Below are 20,063 nucleotides of genomic sequence, written 5' to 3'. Positions count from 1 at the left end.
TATGGGAGATCAGATGATCTCCCTAAACCAGATCAATAGTTCCCAAGCTCCTGGTGAGAAATCAAGCTCCCAGTGGAAACAGAACTGTCAAAGTTGAGAAAAGAACGGGAAGTATGTACTGGGCAGTGTGTTTGTTCAACCACTCTACTACTGTACTTATATTCAATTAAGAGTGTGTGCTCTAGGGGCTTCCCTGGTGGCACAGTGGTTAAGAATCCACCTGCTAATGCAGGGGTCAAGGGTCCGGGAAGATCCCACATGCCATAAAGCCTAGAAAAAAGCCCGCAGGCAGCAACGAAGACCCAATGCAAGCATAAATAAATAAATATAATTTTAAAAAAGTGTGTGTGCCCTAGACTTGGATTTGATTCCTTCATTCTTAGCTGTGTCAGCCTGGGCAAGTTCTTCCTAATAGCCTAAGTCCCATAGGGCTTTTGTGAAATTTAAATGAAATAATATAAAGCATTAAAACAGTGCCTAGCCACCAGAATCTAACACTACATTGTAAATCAACTATACTTCAATTAAGAAACAAACAAAAGACAAACCAAAATAATCCAGTGCCTAGCACGTGATAAGCACTCACTAAAAGTCAGCTGTTTTGCTCTGGGTCCTCTTGGGAAAGGAGAGCCAGACATGTGACTTTTCATACATATTCAGGATAAATGTATTTCTAGCATTGTGAATATAACTTCTGAAGACCTCAGAAAGCTATATGGCAACATGGAGGCAAAGTATATAAACCGTCAGGTAATATGCTCTACATTCCAGAGTTAAAGATAGAATTAGGAGGCCTACTTATACCAGAGATATTATTTTTACCTCGACCAAAATCGTTGCCTAATGGCCACCAACAGCCACCAAATTCCTAAAACACAGTAGTTCTTGGAGTGTGAAACCCAGACCATTGGCATCACCTGGGAACCTATTAGAAATCCAATTTTTCAGTCTCTCCTTCTCCTAACTAATTAGAAACTCTTGGGGATGGGGCTGAGCAAGTTTAACAAGCCCTCCAGGTGGTTTTGATGAATGCTAAGTGTGAGAACCAATACCCTAGAATAAAAAGAACACCTGGGCTTCCCTGGTGGAGCAGTGGTTGAGAGTCCGCCTGCCAATACAGGGGGCACGGGTTCGTGCCCTGGTCTGGGAGGATCCCACGTGCCGCGGAGCGGCTGGGCCCGTGAGCCATGGCCGCTGAGCCTGCGCGTCCTGAGCCTGTGCTCCGCAGAGGGAGAGGCCACAACAGTGAGAGGCCCACATACCGCAAAAAAAACAAACAACAACAACAAAAAAACAAAAAAACCCCTAGTGGTTGAACTATCCATAATAGCATGGGCCTAAAGATAACTGAGTCAACAGTGTCCATTTGGGGAATTAGATTTATAAATTAGGCAGTAACTGATATAATCTGAAGGGACTGAAGTAAATGGAAGTGGTAATTAGCAATTCTATAAGATTTATATACAATTAGTAAAGAGGTGAGAGACAGCACACAAAAAAGGTTAGGGAGGGCAACAATGAGTAGACAGAAATGCACAATACAAATGATCAGTGCCAAAGGGCCACTGGTGAAATGAGTCATCAAACAAAGTGGCCCATCACAGTATTTTTGCACCTAAAGTGAGAAGAGGCAAAAAGAAAAGAAAAGAAAAAAAAAGAGTAGTTTTTGAGATATAAAACCAGAAGACTTTTCAAAACACTGTATAACTTTTACTAAGTTTATACCAATATCAAAGGCTCCTTTGATTAAACAGGCAAAATAGAGAAGGAAATAAATATAGCTTATAGTTCATTTCTAAATATCTGGCTGGAAACAATTTTTCCTTAGATATCTACAGACTGAGAGAGAGGGAAGTGCAAGAAGGAGAAACTAATTCAGAAGTTGAAAACAAAAGATCTTATCCAGCATGGTGTGACAAAGCAACGTACATGTCTTATTGCCTAAAAAATACAGTGCTCTCCCTTCCAAGTTTCCAAAAGTTCTTATCTCATTCAGTATAAAAATAAAACACCTCTTGTACAAGGGTAACCAAAGAAAGTTCAAAAGTTATTCATAAAAAGCCTTTACAAATCATTAAGAAAAAAATGGATAAGCATTCTAATGGTAAAACAGGCAAAGAACATAAGGTAATTTATAAAATGTGACACCAATACATATAATTAGTAAGCATAGTACTTAAAAAAAACAACCTTATTAGTAATCAAAGTATGAAAATCAAAACAATGAGATGCCAGTTTTTGCCCATCTTTGGCAAAGTTACAAAAAAGTCAAACTATTCATGATTAGTGAGGATGCTAGATAACAGATACGATATTCTGCAGTTTAAACAGCTATATAACTTTTTTTGGGAGGGCAATTTGGCATTATCTATCAAAAGGCTTAAAAATCTGCATACCCTCTTTGACCTAGTAATTCCACTCAAAAATCTGCCTTACGAACTGATAAAATAGATATGTAAAGATTGCCTGAGATGGCATCATTTATAAAAGTGAACAGTCAGTAACTTTCTAAAATGCCTAATGATTAAGAACTAAAAATATTATGGTATGCCCATACATGTTAATATAATGCAGCCATTAAAATTCACACTGTGAGTGAACATGGAAATATATTCAGGATATATTTATTGCTAAGTGAACAAGGTAGATTACAAAACAGTATATACAGTTTAATTCTATTTCTGTTAAAAAGCAAAAAACTTTGCATATATCTATCTGCCCATCCTTCTATCCAGCCAGGATAGAAGATAGAAAGATCAAGGAATCTTTCATTTTCCTTATTGCTAATATTGATTTTTCTAATATTTCTTTAAATGAACATCTATTTTGTAATACAAAGAAAGGCTTTTATAGTAAAAAAAAAACTTAAAAAGCATACATTTCTGAGTTAAATAACTCTACTTCCAAAATCCCAACTGAAGTGACCAAACTGAATACACAGAGTATATCCCCCACTCCCCATGATGCCTCCTTTGTCTACTGTGTTCACAGCAAGGGCCACGGAATCTAGAATAGCTCCTGACGCATAGCAGTCAATAGCTATTAAATGGGAAAATGCCATCCATCTGCCATAAACCATAAAGAATTACTGCCAGATGGATAGAGGATAGCTGGAAACAGGTCATTAAGAGCCAATTCACAGCTTCCCTTCCTAAGAAAGCAACTTAAAAGAAAAAAAATTTTCATTTTGCTTGATGTTAGTATGTAGATGTGGAATTGATTTTTGTATACTGACTTTATATCCAGCAACTTTGCTAAACTCACTTATTAATCTGAATAATTTATCCTTATTTTCTACGTATGAATCACATTATTTGCAATTAAAGATAGCTTTATTTTTTTCCCTTTCCAATCGTCTTTTTAGTACTTTATCTTATCTTACTGTACTGGTTAGACCCTTCAACATAAGCTGAATGAAACTGGTAGTTAATCACCCTTATCTCTATTTCTTGACATGCTTGGTGGTAATACAGTTGCTCACTTTGTGATGAGTCTTTTTGTTTCACATATTTCCATACGTATATTTCATAGTGAAAAAGGTTAAAAAAGAAAAAGAAAGCAGCAAGAGAAGAAACCATGAAGAGCCTGGCAAAATTCTCCAGTTTGGAGGGGTCAATTAGTTTCCTACTGCTGCTGTAACAAAATACCACAAATTTAATGACTTAAAACAAAACAATTTATTATTCTACAGTCTGAGAGATCAGAAGTCCTAAACTCAAGATGTTGGCAGGGCTGTGTTCTTTCTGGAGGCTCCATGGGAAAATCTGTTTCCTTGCCTTTTCTAGTGTCTAGAGGCCACCTGGCATTCCTTGGCTCATGGTCCCTTCCTCCATCTTCAAGGCCAGCAGCGTACTATTTCCAAATCTCTCTCTCTCTCTGTGACTTCTGGTTCCATCACCACATTTCCCTCTTCTGACCCTGACACTCCTGCCTCCTTGCAAGGACCTTCGTGATTACGTTAAACCACCTGGATAATCTGGGGTCATCTTCCCATCTCAATATCCTTAACTTAAACACATCTGCAAAGGCCCTTTTGCCTTGTAACGTAACTTATTTAACAGATTTTGGGGAATAAGATGTGGACCATCTTTAGGGGAGGGCATTATTCTGCCTACCACAAAATGTGAGGGTATGGGGGCAGATGCAGAACACCGCTTGGAAGACTTCACTGCTACAAATCAGTACCAATCACAATCAACAGTTCAGAGAGGCCCAAATAAATGTAAGTGGGAAGTGGCTGGAGGGTGGAAGTTCTTCTTGACATGGTAGGCCACAGCTCCAGGAAGGAGGTCAGAAATTGCTATATCATTTATGTGAAACAGAAACTGGACATGGGATACTCATTCTGGTACAGTAGCTCCATTATATACAGGAAAGAAAATGTAGAAAATAAATTCATATGTTGAGAATGCACACCACCTGGCCTCCTCCCCAGCCGCTTCAGGGTGGTGACTTGGTAATACAAACATATATCAACCAGTTTTTGACTTGAGAAGGGGATTCTAAATGATATTTGTAGGTAAAGAAGGCATCCAGTGAGAATCTACCTAACCTGTTGTGGAGAAAATATCAGAACTGAGTAAACCTTTCTTTGTTCAAAGAAATATAAAAGGCCAGAATCAGATTGTAGAAATACAAGTGGGGGCCTATGAAAAGAGTCTGCAAGATAAAAAAGGGAACAGAGCATGCAAAGAGAGAGAGAAATAGAGAATACTTGGGGGGAAAATGTTAGCTGAAGGAGACAGTATCTGCTTTACTCTTACAATTGGATTTTTAAAATCATAGATTCTGTGAAGTATGCTAAAAAATAAATGACAAAACAAAACAGATAAAGGAGACCTTGGTAAAAGGCAGGCAAAAATATAAACATTACAGGATAAGATAGGGAAAAAACGTAAGGCAACGAATAATGCAACAGCAGACTTAAGAACTGAATTAGAAGCAGTAAAGAGTAGAATCAGCATTATAAAAATCTGAACCAATTAAAGACAGGAAAAACTTGAGAAACCTTCCGAGATTGCAGAGGCAAAGCAAAAAGGGATTAAAATGATGACAGAAAAATATGTACAGGACGAAGAACAGAGATCTAACATACATGTTAGGAGAAAAGAAATTACTGAAGAAAAGAACAAACACAACATTAGTAATCAAAGACATGGGAGATGAAAACTTTTCTGATCTAAAGATAGAATTGCATCTGCTTATTTAAAGAGCTCATTATGTGCCATGAAAAATTAAAGTACAGAGCCCAGTACTAAACAAATCCTCAATTTGGAATTCAAGATTTAAAGAGTTGTAAGTTACCCGTGCTGTATGAAAAAAAAAAAAAAAGTTTACCTACAAAGGAAGAAAAACCAGACTTTTCTCCAATTTTTCCTAACCATTAATGCAATGGAATAATAGCTATTGTTTTAAAGGGGAAAGAAGTTGACCTAAGCTAAGTTGCCATTCATGTGCAAGGGCAAAATAAGAACACTTTCAAAACACAAGTGTTCAAAAAGTAGTCATGAAGAATGTCCTCAATATACTGTTTAACGAAAAGAACAAAGTAAGGAAGAGAATGTATATCGCACTATCATTTTGATCATATATGTATATATGTTTATAAATATGTTTCAATGGGCATAGAAGTGGTCTAAAAAGATAAATATCAAATTGTTAACAGTGGTTATCCCTAGAGGGTGACTTTGACTATATTTTTTTTGAATTGTTTGACCCTTTTGCTTGAGTATGTATATTACTACTGTATTTCACAAAAATCACCTTCATTTTTAAAAAGCCTCCATGTTATCTTTGCTGAAAAAAATTCTACAGTGTTGCATCTGAATAACAGATGAATCAAAGTAAAGAACATAAGAATGGGAAAGCCACAGAATAAAAAGACAAAAATGGTGAAAACTGAACACTGAAAACACTTACTATAAAATTAATTCTAAATAACTATTGTAAATTTAGAAACAAAATGCAACTGTGTGAAAAAGAAAATACATATTGTAAACAGTCCTAATTTTCACATCTTAAATATGGGATAGTCAACTGTTTTTTTTTTTCCCCCTTTCACTCTTGATGTTGATACTTTGAGAATAGAAGATTATGTATGTTTTTCAAAAAATTAGTCACTGGTAGCACTTAAAATTAATATTTTCCAGACCACCAAAAAACAAAGGCAACATTTCCCCCCAAACTATATATGTATCTATGTATATATGTATATGTATGTATGTATATATACGTATGTGTATGTGTGTATAAAAACAAGGGTGTTTAAAAAACATAAAATAAGAACAAAGCATATACTGTATGGTCCCAATTTTATGAAAGGAAAAGAATAAGTACACACATATAAGCATGGGGGCAGGGGAAAGACTGAAAGGACATATATGAAACCTTAACACCAGTTAATTTTAGGTGGTAGTTTGTAGGTGATTTTTATTTTCTTGTGCTTTTCTATATTTTCTATTTAAAATATTTGGGGGTAATTATGTGCACAACAAACATGCCAAAAATATCATTTAACAAACAGACAAGCCAATAGTTTCAAAAGTTGAACAATTTAGGTGCAGTGGTTAAGAATCCTCCTGCCAATGCAGGGGATGTGGGTTCGAACCCTGGTTTGGGAAGATCCCACATGCCGCGGAGCAAGTAAGCCCATGCGCCACAACTACTGAGCGTGCGCTCTAGAGCCCGTGAGCCACAACTACTGAAGCCCACGCCCCTAGAGCCCGTGCTCCACAACAAGAGAAGCCACTGCAGTGAGAAGCCCGTGCACCGCAACGAAGAGTAGCCCCCGCTTGCCGCAACTAGAGAAAGCCCGCGCACAGCAACGAAGACCCAACGCAGCCAAAAATAAAATTAAAAAAAAAAAAGTTGGACAATTTAAACCTCATCTTTAACCTCAATTACATATTTTATTAATGACAAAGCTTCCTGGGATCCTACATCCAGGTAGAAAGCAAAGATTACTGTAAGAATGAATGGGATGTGATCGTGAGACTTATAACATCACCATATAATATGACCTGTAATTTATTCCCTAATTAAGCCAAAGGGTGGCCCCGGCATTAGCTTGTTGGAAAGTTCTTCACTTAGTTCTTGATGAGATAATATGGGAAGGAAAACAAAGAAGATCACACGGATTAATCTTCCTGGGGATGCTAGAATGAGGATTGCTTACATCTATTTATGACATCAACGTTTTGCTTATCATTAAATGGCTAGACCTTTAGAGCCTAAGGAAAGACACAGCCTGTCACTAAATAAATCCTTGTTCAGTACCACCTATAGCTATACAATCACATGCATTTATTTTGAAGATGACAATTAAGCTTTTTTGATATTGACTAACATATAACATGAACTTAACATCTTTCTCCTAAAACAGTTTACTTTTTATCACTTCTCCTATCTGCCTATAGGGCTACTGGGGTTTCAATGAGGAAATACATGTAAAGAGCTTAGCACGGTGCCTGGAACATGATTATTGACTGGAAAATCTTTATTATTATTATGGTTTGATTACTTTTTCAATCACTTATGCTTATTCAGTATAATGCAGCAGAAAGGACATGGAGTTTTATTTATTTATTCCTTTAAAACTTGTTCTTATGGAAAATTTCATATATATACAAAAGTAGAATACTATAATAAACTCCATGTACCCATTATTCAGATTTAATAATGATCAATATTTGGCCTTTTTTTTCCCATCTACACTCCTGTCCACCTTCCTCCCCACGTTATTTTGAAGCAAATCCTAGATGTCAAACCATTCATAAGAACATGATGTTCTGAAGTCATACAGACAAGGATTCTAATCCTGTACTTCCTCACTTAGCTACATAACCTTGGATAAGCTACTTAACCTCTGAATTTAGGTGCCGAGCAGCCACTCAACGAACCTAAGATCACTTTCTCCTAGTTGGCTCTAATTTTCAGCATCTGTGATGTTTCTCTCTAAATGTAACCAGCTCCACTCTATTGCTTTTACCTTAATCTGTACTCTTTATCTTACTTTTGGATAATCCCAACAGCAACCTGTTTTCTCACTTCTTACTCATCCCATACCTGGGTTTTCTACTATGGTTTGTTTCTTTCAGGCAGAATATTAATCCTGTAAGATGTTCAGTAAATCAGAAAGATCAAGGGTGAAGCAAGGTTGGGAAAGATAGCAAAGCGTATCCCCCTCGCAATGTACTCCACATTAAAACTCCAAGAAGTCTTTCAGTAATGGATTCTGTCTAATATTGTGTTACCCTAACTTACATGATTGTGAAACTCTTTTTTTTTCACCTATTAAGAACCTATAAAACTAGAGTTTCATGGAACATGCTTGGGAAATACAGTGATAGGTTAATGCCAAATCAGTGCTCCTTGAGCAATGCCTTCATTGGGAAACTACCAACTCTACAAAATTTCAAGAGTTCCTTCTATAGGTTCAAATTAACTTAGGTTCCTTCTCACATCTTTGTATATGCCGTAAGTTGTCTCCCAAACTAGGAGGGTGTTTGCCTTGTATGTCTGGATTTCTCTTGTGTGTGCAGGTGTGTAATATAGGCCGCTCAGTGAATGCCTGTTGAGTGAGTACCCAGGCTGGACCGAACATGTGACTAATCTCCACCAGCAGTGAAACTGCTCATGTTGCTGCTACAAAGTCCTTGAGATACTTTACATTTCTTAATAGTGAACACTAGAAGCTGGAGAAGATGTCTATCTTCTTCAGATACCTAAAAGGTCAAGAGTTCCTAAAAAGTCCCTCTGGACACATCCATACTAATCTTCCAGGTCAACCATGGAGATGTTTCCTATGTTTCTATCATTCTTCACTCCTCTCTTGAGCCTCAGTTGTCTCTTTTATAAAATGAAGGCACGAATACCTACTTGGCAGGCATATTGTGAGGACTTAATGAAATACTGGACAGAATTACCTCTTCCTGGGACTGATACATGCTAGATATTCAAGAGATGTTATTTTTCTCTGCCATGGAGAATAAAGCAGAGAAAAAGGAAAAAGGAAGGCATGTAACATCTTATATAGCGTAGCCAGGGAAGACCTCTCCAACAAGGTGGCATTGAGAAGGCAGTGAGAGTGCCACACAGGTATCTGGGGACGGGGTGTTCCAGGTTAAGAGGAAAGCAAGTACAAAGACTCTGAGGCACAAGTGTGTGGCTTGTCTGAGGAACAGCAAGGACGCCTATGTGACTAGGGCATACTGGGCACAAGGAAAGCAGCAGGAGCTGGATCAGAGCGTGAACAAAGAAGTGACATGATCTTATTGATGTTTTAAAAAGATCATTCCAGTGGCTGTGTTGAAAACAGACTGGAGGGTAGGAGGAGGGAGGAATAAGAGAAACCAGTCAGAAGGCATTTTGTTGAATCGAACTAGGGTGTAGTGGTAAGAAAGAGTTGCATTTGCATTTATTTTGAGGGTAAGGAAGACTTGGATTGCTGATGGATTAGTTATGGAGGTGTGAGAAGAAGAGAGGAGCGAAGGATAACCCCAAGAATTTTGACATGAGCACCCCCAAAGTCAAAGCTGCCATTTACCGAGATGGGAAGACTGAAGAAAGACCAGGTTTGGGGGAGATGTTGTGTTGGGCACACCTATTTCACAGTCCTTGAAGTGGAGACCCACCTTAGTCTCAATGAGCTGTGATTGCCCCGGGCAGCCTGTGATTCACGACCACAGGCTGAGGGCATGGACCACTGGCTCTGTGTTCTTCTTGCCAGGTCATATATTGTATTTACCATATACTGTACCATACACATGTATCATATGCTAACACCAAAGCTGGGAGAGCTGATGAGAAAACAGGGCTTAGCAAGTCTAAAGCTGGACAGGACTCCTTCCTTGTTCTGCACTGAAAGACAGCTGACCCAATTGCCAACTCCCAAAAGCACCTTCCAGAGTCAAGACCACCCTGTGATCACAGAAAAACAGTACGTACTAGGATTCCCCTGGCCCAAGCCATGGCTACCCAGTTTCTCTTCCAAATCTTCTAACTGAACATCTTCCACAAAGTCTGAACTTTGTTAGCTGTCCTCTGCCTCACACACTACAACTTCCCATTGTTATTCCCTTCTGAGACTAGAAGAGCAGGATTTTATTCCAACTTTTCATTGGAAAAGCATAAAATGAGTACTCCTCTTGAGAGACAAAGGTTTTCACATTCCCGATATTAGCCATTAAATGTACCCAAAGAGTATGAGTTTTTGATATGTCAATGTCTAGAACCCTTATCTACGTATAGAAATGTAACCATAGGGAATATATGAAAAAAAATTCTGCTATAAGGAATCAGCTGTTTATAGTAGTTCAAAAATTCAGGACAGTCCCTTGGTTCAATAAAGCAAAGACTGGTTAAAGAAATCTTGGCACAGAAAAGAATACTAAGTGATCATCAAAAAAGATTCCAAATAAGAATACATTAAAAGATACTACATGAGAAAAGCAAATTATAAATAACATGTATAATATGACCCCCAGTTTTTTTGTTTAAAAAGAAGTGTGTGTTTATACCATAAGTTAAATATGATTGTATATAATTAGCAAAAATAACAGTTGTGTTACCAGTTGGTAGAGGGATTGTGGATACGTTTTTCTTCTTTTTACTTGTCTACAAGGAACATATATTCTTTTTTCACTAAGAATGAGTTAAAAAAATTTTATATTCAACATAAAATCTCTCATATTTGTAGTTTATGCTTAGAATTTAGTTCTTACTATCTGACATTAAAAAAAACAAAAAACAAAAAACAACTACCTACACCTCTATACATACTTCATCTAGGTCAAAAGACTTCCTTCTGAGAAGCCACTTGTGGACTCTCCACCTAAAGGCTCTCCTCTAGGGGATGTGATGCTAACAACTCCACAGAGGGGTTAGTCACTGAGTTCCCCTGCTCAGAACAGGAGACCCTGCTCCCAGGGTCTGTGGGCACGACTTCCCCAGCCTAGCAACCGCTACACAGGAATGTGAAGCAGAATGGACTGCTCTGCTCTCCACACCTGGCCACAGACCCAACTGTTAAGCAGAGACTACGAGTTCCACAGTCCCCACCAGGGCAACAGGCAATGGGCTTTGTTTTCTATAAACAGACAAGACAAGGAAAAAGTTCAGGTTAAAACACAGTCCTCGGAGGAAGAAAAATAGAAAGCAGGCAGCGGGGAATGCTTCATACTCCTAAAAGCTTTTTTTGTAAGTTAACACATGGTGTCTGCTTCTCTCTAGTCACCTATTTATCACTCTCCTCCTTAGAGAAGGGAAAAAGCCCTGGCTGTTTTCCTAGTGCAGAGTTTTGTGGCTGGGGGGAAGGATGAAAGGGGGGAGGAAGGAGGGTGCTTTAAGCATGATGCAAACCATTTGGAGCTGAGTGAGAGCACTGCCAACACAAGCTGCACTATTTAAACAAGTGAGGAAATGATCGTATATACAACATGCCAGTGAGCGCACACACACACCAAAGGAAGTCGAGAGGGCTTTTTTTTTCAGGACGCAGAGCTGGATGTCAGCGGCTAAAAGGTCGATATTTTCCCTTAACACCCTTCTCAATGACTTAATCATGTTCCGTTTGCACAGAAAACTTCCCAAGAATAAAAAGGTCTGGAGAATTAAGAGGAGGGGTGAATGGGGAGGGATGTTTGGCCTGGGGCTGACCTTATCCGAGGTTTTCTCCACGTAGCAGGGGTCCTGAGGGGCAGCCAGCAAGGGTACAAAGCCCGAGAGAAGCCGATCCTCTTCCAGGATAAGGAGGGTGAGGTCATCGTCCGGGTCCTTGTACAGTGGCACCTCAGACTGATTCACTGCAGTCAGTATGTTACAGAAATCAGCCAGCATCGACCAGACATCCACAGCAACCCTGTGAGAAAGAAGGTAAGAAAAGAAGAGCAGCTCTAAAGAGGGACCAGTTAAAGTATTCTAAGCAGTTGTGGGCAGGGAGGTACTCGTGGCACTTGCTGTCTACGGCTGGCATCTGCCAGGAAATCTAACCCAAAACGCTAGGATACAAAATTGCGCCCGTGGCAGTAATCTGGTGTGTATGTGTCCATCTATGCAAAGTTGAAGTTGATTAGGGGGAGTTTTTAATCCTAACCAGAAAGGAAAAAGAACTTAAGAGAATCAGTTGCCTAATGCAGGTCCTGTCACCTTTCCAGACAGTGTGCCTGAGACACTTACTCAAACACTCAAGACAACCAGTGCCTGAGGCAGCTCCCAGAATTCCCCTACTCCTGTCCAGCCAAGTATATGCCACACAGACAGCAACACAGTGCCAATCTCCCCTCCTCCCACACAGCCAGAGGGGCCAGTCACACCAGGCAAAGAGTCATGTGGTTATTACCTCCCACCCCAGTCCCCTACAATGCTTTAGAAACCTCTTCCTACATATAAGTAGGAAAACAATCAAACATACCCACCAAAAACCACATTCCTGGCCTGCCAAGATCTTCCCAGGAGGGTAAAGCTTCCCATGCATTTCAGCCAACAAACCAGTATCAGTGCTGTCTTGGCCATCCCTCTCCCTCTCCTCTCCCTCACCTGTGGAAGGTTAGATATAGGGTGACCAACTGTTCTGGTTTGCCTGGGATTTGTCCCAATTTTAGCACCCAAAGTCCCATGTCACCAGAAACCCCTCAGTCCTGGGCAAACTGGGATGGCTGCTCATTCCTAACTGCACATCACCAAGTCCTGGCTGAACCTAAGAAATCTTGAAAATGCAAAGTCTAGCTCTCCCCATTTCAAACTCCAGGGCAGAATTAGAAAAAGAAGGTTCATTTCTCTGTCACCATCATTTGTCAAAGATCTACCGTGGTTCATATCCCTGCTTTAATGGGTGCTAACGATCCTTAAGAGCTTTCTTTTTTGCCTGCACAGGACGCAGCTCAAATAGCCAAACTGTAGTCAGATCCAGGGCTTGCCAAATCTATAGGCCCTGGGCTGTACAAGACTTAGCTTCCTTTTCCAGAAGACTACCTTAACCAGGGACTCTGGAACAGGGAGTGCCCTATGGATGCTAAGCTGTAGTCTAAAAGGAGTGAGCTGCATAGAAGAACAAAGAAAAGCTTTACAATTAGGCTCAAGAGGTGGAGCGGCAAGAGGCAAGAAGCAAAGAGAGCCGTAAGAGCGAGCTACATCCTGGAATCTTCCCAGAGGAGAAACTGCGCATGAGCCAAATCTGCTAGGGAGGGGCCTCAGACCTAAGCAATGTGTTTCTCCTGGAGACTGGGAGCCTTTGGGAGATGGCAGAGGAGAGGGCATTCAAGGGACATGGCACTGAAGGTGATGCTGGGGGAGAAAGTGGGGTAGAGGTGTGGGGACTCCTTGACTGGCTCCAGGTGGAAGGAGGCTGCACTGGTTTATTTACTGTAATCACTGCACTAGGAAAAGGCAATGAAATGAAACATCTTGTTTTCAAGAGTGTCCTGGGAACCAGGCGGAACACAGCTCCATTAATCATACAACGGCACATAATCAACACACATGTACTGCACAAGTAACTCGCCTCGCAGGCTTTGCCCAGGAAAAAGAACATGTTTGGGAAGAATCACCGGAGGGACAAGAGTTTTCTAAAGCCTCTCTCTGCACAGACACCGACAACCAGGCTCATTCACAAAGCTCCATCTTTTGGCTCGGCTGAGTTTGGCTGTCAGAAATGTTTAAATATGGAAAAAAATAAACAGTTGCAACACGTTTTAGTGCAGAGATCTGCCTGAGCCCCTTTGTGATGTAATGGGAAACGCAGCATTCAGGCTACCAGCTGTAGAATAAACAGAACTTCGAGGGTTAAAAGGAACTGAACTTTCCACGACCCCATCTGCAGAGAAGAAAATAATAAGAGGAATGATGCACTGCCCCACAGCTCTGATAGTTTATCCTCCGGTCCCGGCTGCAGAGACAAGCACCGGATGTGATAGGGCTGCTCAGGGCCGCCTCCGAGGTTAGCGCTGCCCATGGGAGACGCACAGGGAGGCTCTTCCAGCTCCCCGCTTCCTCCCCCAGTGCCCTGCTGGCCACTTGAGCCCACTGCCTGAGTCTGATCCCACAGCGCTGGTGAGCTCTGGCCAACAGGCACTGCTCGGCTGCAGAGCAGCAATTTGGAAAATAAACAGGAAAGACGACAGTGAGAAGGAAGAAGGTGAAAAGTCTCCCAGCTGAATTCTTGGCTTGGGGGCCTTGGTTGGTGCTGTGCAGGTCAAGGCTGCTTCAGGACGTAGATGGGGGTGGGGGGTGAGGGCAGCAGCATCTCCAGCCAGGGAGAGGCAGCAGAAAATTACCCACGGCTGCCACAATGGGAGGCCCCACATCCCTCTCTCATCCTCCCACCCCTACCATCTTGGATCCAAGACGAAGGAATATGTGGTACCATGTGGTTCTCATTACCATGCTCCCTGTCCCCTAAGGCTCAGATAAACCAACACTGACTCCTCCCAGCGGCTGCTGGCCACTACTAGGGACCCCTGCCCACATCTGCCTTTTGCCCATTACCACCCACCTTGTGCCAAAACCTTAAGACTCACTGCAAAAATGAAGTGGATGAGTGTTCCTACCCTAGTACTGATTTGTAAGATAGCAGCTGATGCCAAAAGACACAGGAAGTATCCTGAGTTCCTAACTCAGAAATGTAAAGTGGCCCAAGGGCCAAGCTAGACTGAGCAGAACCAAGGGAATACACAAAATGCTCCGATGAAGGGTCATTTCTGCCCTGATCCCGTCAGACTGGTGTGTGATTCTGAGTGGCCACTTTCTTCTGGTATTGCAGTGGGACGGCCCCCGATCACTTCACATATCATCAGTTCTCTCCTCTCTCACTGAGCATCACGAACATGAACACAACTGACTGGGCACCCATGGACCATACGGTGACCCCCACAGAGGGTGGGGGGCAGAGGGGAGTGTCAGGAAACTAATACTAAAAGGAAGAGGTACTCTGAAAAACTAGGTGAGATGTCTGAGCTCAGAAGTTAAGATATTTGCAGAAGTATGAGGTGATTCCTGTAGCCTGGGCAACATCACCTCAGCTTACCCCAATCAGGCCTCTGGGCTGAGAGGTCAGTTCCATGGGTGAACACAGGGCTTCCTGTCTGAGCAGAAGGGGAAAAGTTAGCCTTTTCCTGCTCTAGTCCTTATCCCAGCTGGGAGTGCCTTCCAACCTTCACCCCAATCTAGTCCTTGGATTCTAAGGATTCAAGGTTGACTGGGCCAAGGAGCCCAAAGTCAAATTCTGGTGGCCGAGAGGAACTTTAAACAGCTCCCAATCTTCTAGAAATGCCTGGGAAATGACTCCCCAAAAGAGTTTTCAGACATTCTCAAGCCACCTTTGGTTCTAAATGGACCCTCTAGAGTGCTCTGGGCTTGGGCAAGTCCCTCTGCCTTGTTGTGGCCCCAACTCGTACTTTGGGAAAGCTCCCAGAGTCCAAAAAAATCCCACCAAACAGACACAAGGCAGCCAGAGAACATGAAACTGCATCCAATGAGTCTGTTCGTGGCTCTCAGAATGGTGGCAAGGGAGCCTCTCAAGCAGCTGTGATGTGACTAGTGAGCAGGGATCAGCAGCTGTAGGGTGACCCGGTGGCCCAACCCCACAGAACACACCACACACCAGGGAAAGCAGACCTCTGGCTGGAGTCTGAACATCAGATCCTAGCTTGGGACAGACCAGCAGTGGCTAGTTATAGGTATGCACTCAGGACCAAGGCTCACCCACTTCCCCACAGACATGCATTCACTTACTCCACCAGGAAAGGAAAAAAATAAAGAGTTAATTTACTTTTTATTGCCTCAGAATTCCAAGGTTTAATGTAGCTGTCAGTTTGAGTGCAGTGCAGCTGCTGGCCGATACAATGCAGCCCAGGCCAGCCCAGGTGACTAGGGAAACACATTTCACAGAAATGAACCAATACACACACTGTTGGCTGGTTGTTTGAGGGGATATTGACTTGGGGAATCAGATTAAACCTTCAGGCTGGGGTTAGTTCTGCAAACAGCATTAGAAAAGCAGCTTCACTCCAAGGAACTGAGAAGTCCTGATCTCAGGTGGACCAGTGGGTTTCTGTGTTTCTACCATTTTGGAGTTTTCTCATACGATCTGTTACTCAACTACGTCATGCTCGGAAAGATTAAGGTGTGAGATATGCGAGGCAAGTTATACCACAACAACCTATCTCTTTCCTAGAACTCAGAAAGAAAGGCAGATCTGCCAGCTTTATAGGGAAGAGGTCAAGAATGAACTTGTCTGCAAACTCCATCCGAGGACGGGACTGAAGGAGGAAGACAGTTTGGAGAATGGAGTACCAAGGCCCGACCAGGGCTCAGGCCATCCTTCTGGCAAGTCTAAGGAGGACTGAGCCCTCACACACCCCTTCGTATTTTTACTGGGGGAACAGGCTGACTGGTGATTAATATCAAGTACAATGACCCCATGTTACAAGCCTGCAGGGGCCTGTGGAGGTGGCCATTTCCTGTGTAATACCAGCTTGTTTAAACACTAACATTCAAACTCCACAGCTGCAGAACAAACCCGGAAAGAGGTGAGTGAGAAGAAGCCCTGCATTGTGTTTTGGAGCTACGGAAGATCAGAGAAGTAGTACAGATGGGAAACGAGTTGGGTCTTTTGGTTCCTGGGGTGAGACACTCTGGAAATACAGCTAAGATGGCACAGAAACTAGGCACAAAGAAACTGAAAAAGAGAAAGTCCATGGACTATAAACATAAAAGGGGAAAGGCAAAAGGCCACAGCAAGAGAAATATTCTTAAGATATGTAATATCCTCTTTTTAAAACCTGTTTGCCTACGGACCATCATATTATAGCCCACAACTCTTCACGTGGGGTTCAATGGCCAACATAAGACCACTGTAGCCCTGGAGGACTTCCCACCCAACTGGACAAAACTGCAGGAAGTGAGCAGATAATAACAGAAATGGACCTGAATCCAACAAGTCTGGTAGAGTCAAAAGAATAGTACCTGGGTTTGAAATAGCTTAGTAAGCTCCTTGGAAAGCCAGGATGTCATGCCAACTCTGTTCTCAGTAGGCCGAGGATCTGGTTCTGGTATCAGGGCTAGGCAGCTCAACAGAATGGGGTAGAGACTGGGGGAGGGTAGGAGGAGAACTATGCAGCTCCCTCTGAGATTTAGGAACTACAGTGTATTTTCCAGATGCCACCATGATATAAACCGGAGACAAAGTTATCAGGGGTCACTATTCTAGGAGTTAAGACATGGGCAGCAAGATACCATCCTCCAAGAATAATAGCTGCTTATTAGGTGACCACTAAAAAATATAAGACTCAGTTAAAGAAGATCCTTTCTGCCTTCCTAATTTATACAAACAAGTCAACTTGGGCCCTTGGAAGAGTGCCCAACTTAAATTAATTCTGCCCAATAGGGCAAAATCAATCTGCAGCTCAGTCACCCTGCACTACTCGAAGAACACAAACTTCATGTTCTAAGCAGTGCAGCTGGAGCCCTATGGCCAACAACAGGTCACGGTAACCTCATTCCAGGATTTCTCAAGTACCTCTAGCTGTGCCTCCCTCAACCTCTCTCTAGGTCAGTGCCTATTTGACTTCAGTTCTCCCAAGCTACACTCAGATGTATAGCCTCTGTCGCATCACTGTGGTGTGTTAAACCCATCAGCACTGTGTGTTTGGGAAAGAGCAGCCCCCAGGGGACCTTGACATCGCCACGGCATGAGTGGAGCCCTCGGTGGCCTCCCTGGTGCGGATTCTCACGGTTCCTGCCTCTCTAAATTTTTAGCTGTAACCACTCCAACACGTCTTCTTAGTTTAGCACACACTGGACCCAAATAACCTCAGCCCAGAACTGGAAAGTACTCTCCCTGGGGTCAGCGGCTGTACCCTGCTGGGGTCAGACTGGAGCCTTGGGCCAACACCCCTTCCTCTCACAAGAAGTCCTGTGGGAGGAGTGGGGAGGGGACAGCGGCTCCTGCCGTGGGAGAGATCACGTGTGCCCCACACTCAGCACTTGGAGGAAGAGGAACCCCCTGGTGCCAGGCTATAGTGCTGACGCCCCAACCCGGAGCCAGGGAGACTGGGTGGGGAGCCAGGGTAGCAAAGGGGCTTCCCACAGTCACCACCACTTCCTTCAGGGAAGTGCTGATGGACTATTACTTAGTGACCTCCCAAAATGCCCTTCTGGGAAGACGTATTAAGCGTCCTTGAAGGGGTGCCGATTAGACTTGGGATTAGTTCTTATTTCAGAACTGCCCTATGAGGGTGAGTGAATGAGCTGCTTTTTAACTCAAGAATTTCTATCTCGTCTACAGGGTCAACACATGTAGGCTCCCTGAGGAAATGAGCTTACTGCATACTCCCTCCATATCCCCATGTCTCCCTATGTGACGGCACCTCAGAGGGCTCCCTACAAGCCCTTTCCAGCATGCTCTGTAGACTATACAAGACAAGCCATGGAAAAGCAGCAAGTCCAGGAATTTCTGGAGTTTTTTTTTTTTTTTTTTTTTTTTTTTAACAGTGCTCCAATCCAACAGTGTGATAAATGCATCCGAGCTACAATTAGGAAGATATATAGCATCAGAATGCGAAGGTCTGGGCAGCCTGGTGAAACGCGGGCTCTCCAGAGCCCCAGCTATGTTTCCCATTATGTAACCCTGGTCATGGGCAGACAGCCAGACTCCAAATGAAAAAGAGACTCTGGCTTGGCACTGGTTCTATTTTCCTATCCTCATTCGGGGTCAGCGCAGTGTCATACAGCTGCAGAGAAAGCTCTGGGGATTAAACCTGGGAAAGCCTCCAAGACCAGGACCTGGGTTCAAGTACCAGCTGAAAGCAATAAACCAACTGCCACAGCTGGGCTAGGTTTGGATGTTCTCAAAGTCCCCTGACTCTTTCACTTACTGAGAACTAGAGATCAAGATGAGGGAAGATTTGGCTTCAGCAGAGACTGTGCAATGAGGTAGGTTGTCCCACTGCCCCAGCCTTGCCAAAGGTCCTGGGGTGCAGGGGGCTATGCTTAGGCTCGGGGAAGCCTGTTGCTCTGCTTCTCTCCACCACCTGACATTCACAACGTGCCTCATGCTCACTTGGTAGAGCGGGGAGCAGCTGCCCCTCCCCTGTACCAAGAGGCCTGGCACAGAAACTGTGCTCCCCACTCCACCCCCACCCCCATAAGCAGACGGCCCCTCCAAACACTGTGGTCTGTTCTAACCAGACCAAAGCACTCTACACTGCCTTTTACAGTGGCTCAAGGCAACTTTCCACACCCTGCTACAATCCTCTGTACCAAAATCTCCTGGGATATAAAGCCATCCTATGACGACTCCTAACAGATACAAATGGGAAGTCAACGTACTTACGTGCTGACTCCAGCACACACACCTACTAAGCACCACTGTTGTGGGAAGGCACAAACAGCCCTGAAATCCTGCCCTTGTCACTCTGCAGTGTCAGTGAAGTTCTGTCATCATCATTCTAAGTGGTCCATGTGTGCCTAAGTGGCTACTGCCTAGGAAAAGTAAACTTGGCCAGAAAGAAGAGGAATACAGCAAAGGGGAGAGAACCAAGGAGACTACTGATGCGCTTTAGAATTCCCCTGAAAAAGGGGAGGTGCTTCGAAATGACTAACTGTGCAAGGAAAGATGGTAACACAATGAAAGACAGAAAGGGAATGAAGGGAGCAAGATTAAACAAGGGTCCAAATGTGTCAAGGAGACAATATGGGAGGAGGGAATTTCTGGAGGAGAAGCAAACTACAGTGTAGGCTATCTGGTCACCTTATCACAGGATCAGTGAGGAATCTGTCTTTGCAGAGAACAAATGCAGGCGAAGACCAATGAAAACATGCAGAGGAGAGGCGTTAAGTGGAAGCCATTTCCTTCCTACTCTCTTGAGAGCGCTCCTAAACCCTCCAAAATGAAGAGCAGCACAAGGACCTTAAGAGTGTCAGAGGGATTACTGTTCTGACATCTACAGAACTGTCTGGATTATGTTATTCCCTATAGCCTTAAAAGAAAAGGTTCCACAGTGTGGAAGATCAGTGGGTATAAGATGTCACTTTGAAACCTACAGAAGAACCACCGTACCGGGCCAATC

At 42.9% G+C, this 20,063-nt stretch overlaps 1 protein-coding gene across 1 annotated transcript in view; it reads right to left on the bottom strand.

Annotated features, from left to right (window-relative positions):
- The window catches only part of SMG6 (SMG6 nonsense mediated mRNA decay factor), a 229,655-nt gene that overhangs the window by 96,532 nt on the left and 113,060 nt on the right, over positions 1-20,063 (bottom strand). The window contains exon 13 of the mRNA XM_079725665.1: positions 11,656-11,857. Coding sequence (XP_079581791.1) covers positions 11,656-11,857 — 202 coding nt within the window. The remainder of the gene's footprint in view (positions 1-11,655; positions 11,858-20,063) is intronic.

The sequence above is a fragment of the Hyperoodon ampullatus genome, assembly GCF_949752795.1.
Source record: "Hyperoodon ampullatus genome assembly, chromosome: 19".
In the NCBI taxonomy this organism is placed as follows: Eukaryota; Metazoa; Chordata; class Mammalia; order Artiodactyla; family Ziphiidae; genus Hyperoodon; species Hyperoodon ampullatus.
The sequence above is the reverse complement of the archived record's forward strand: the minus strand, read 5'-3'. Positions and strand labels throughout refer to the sequence as shown.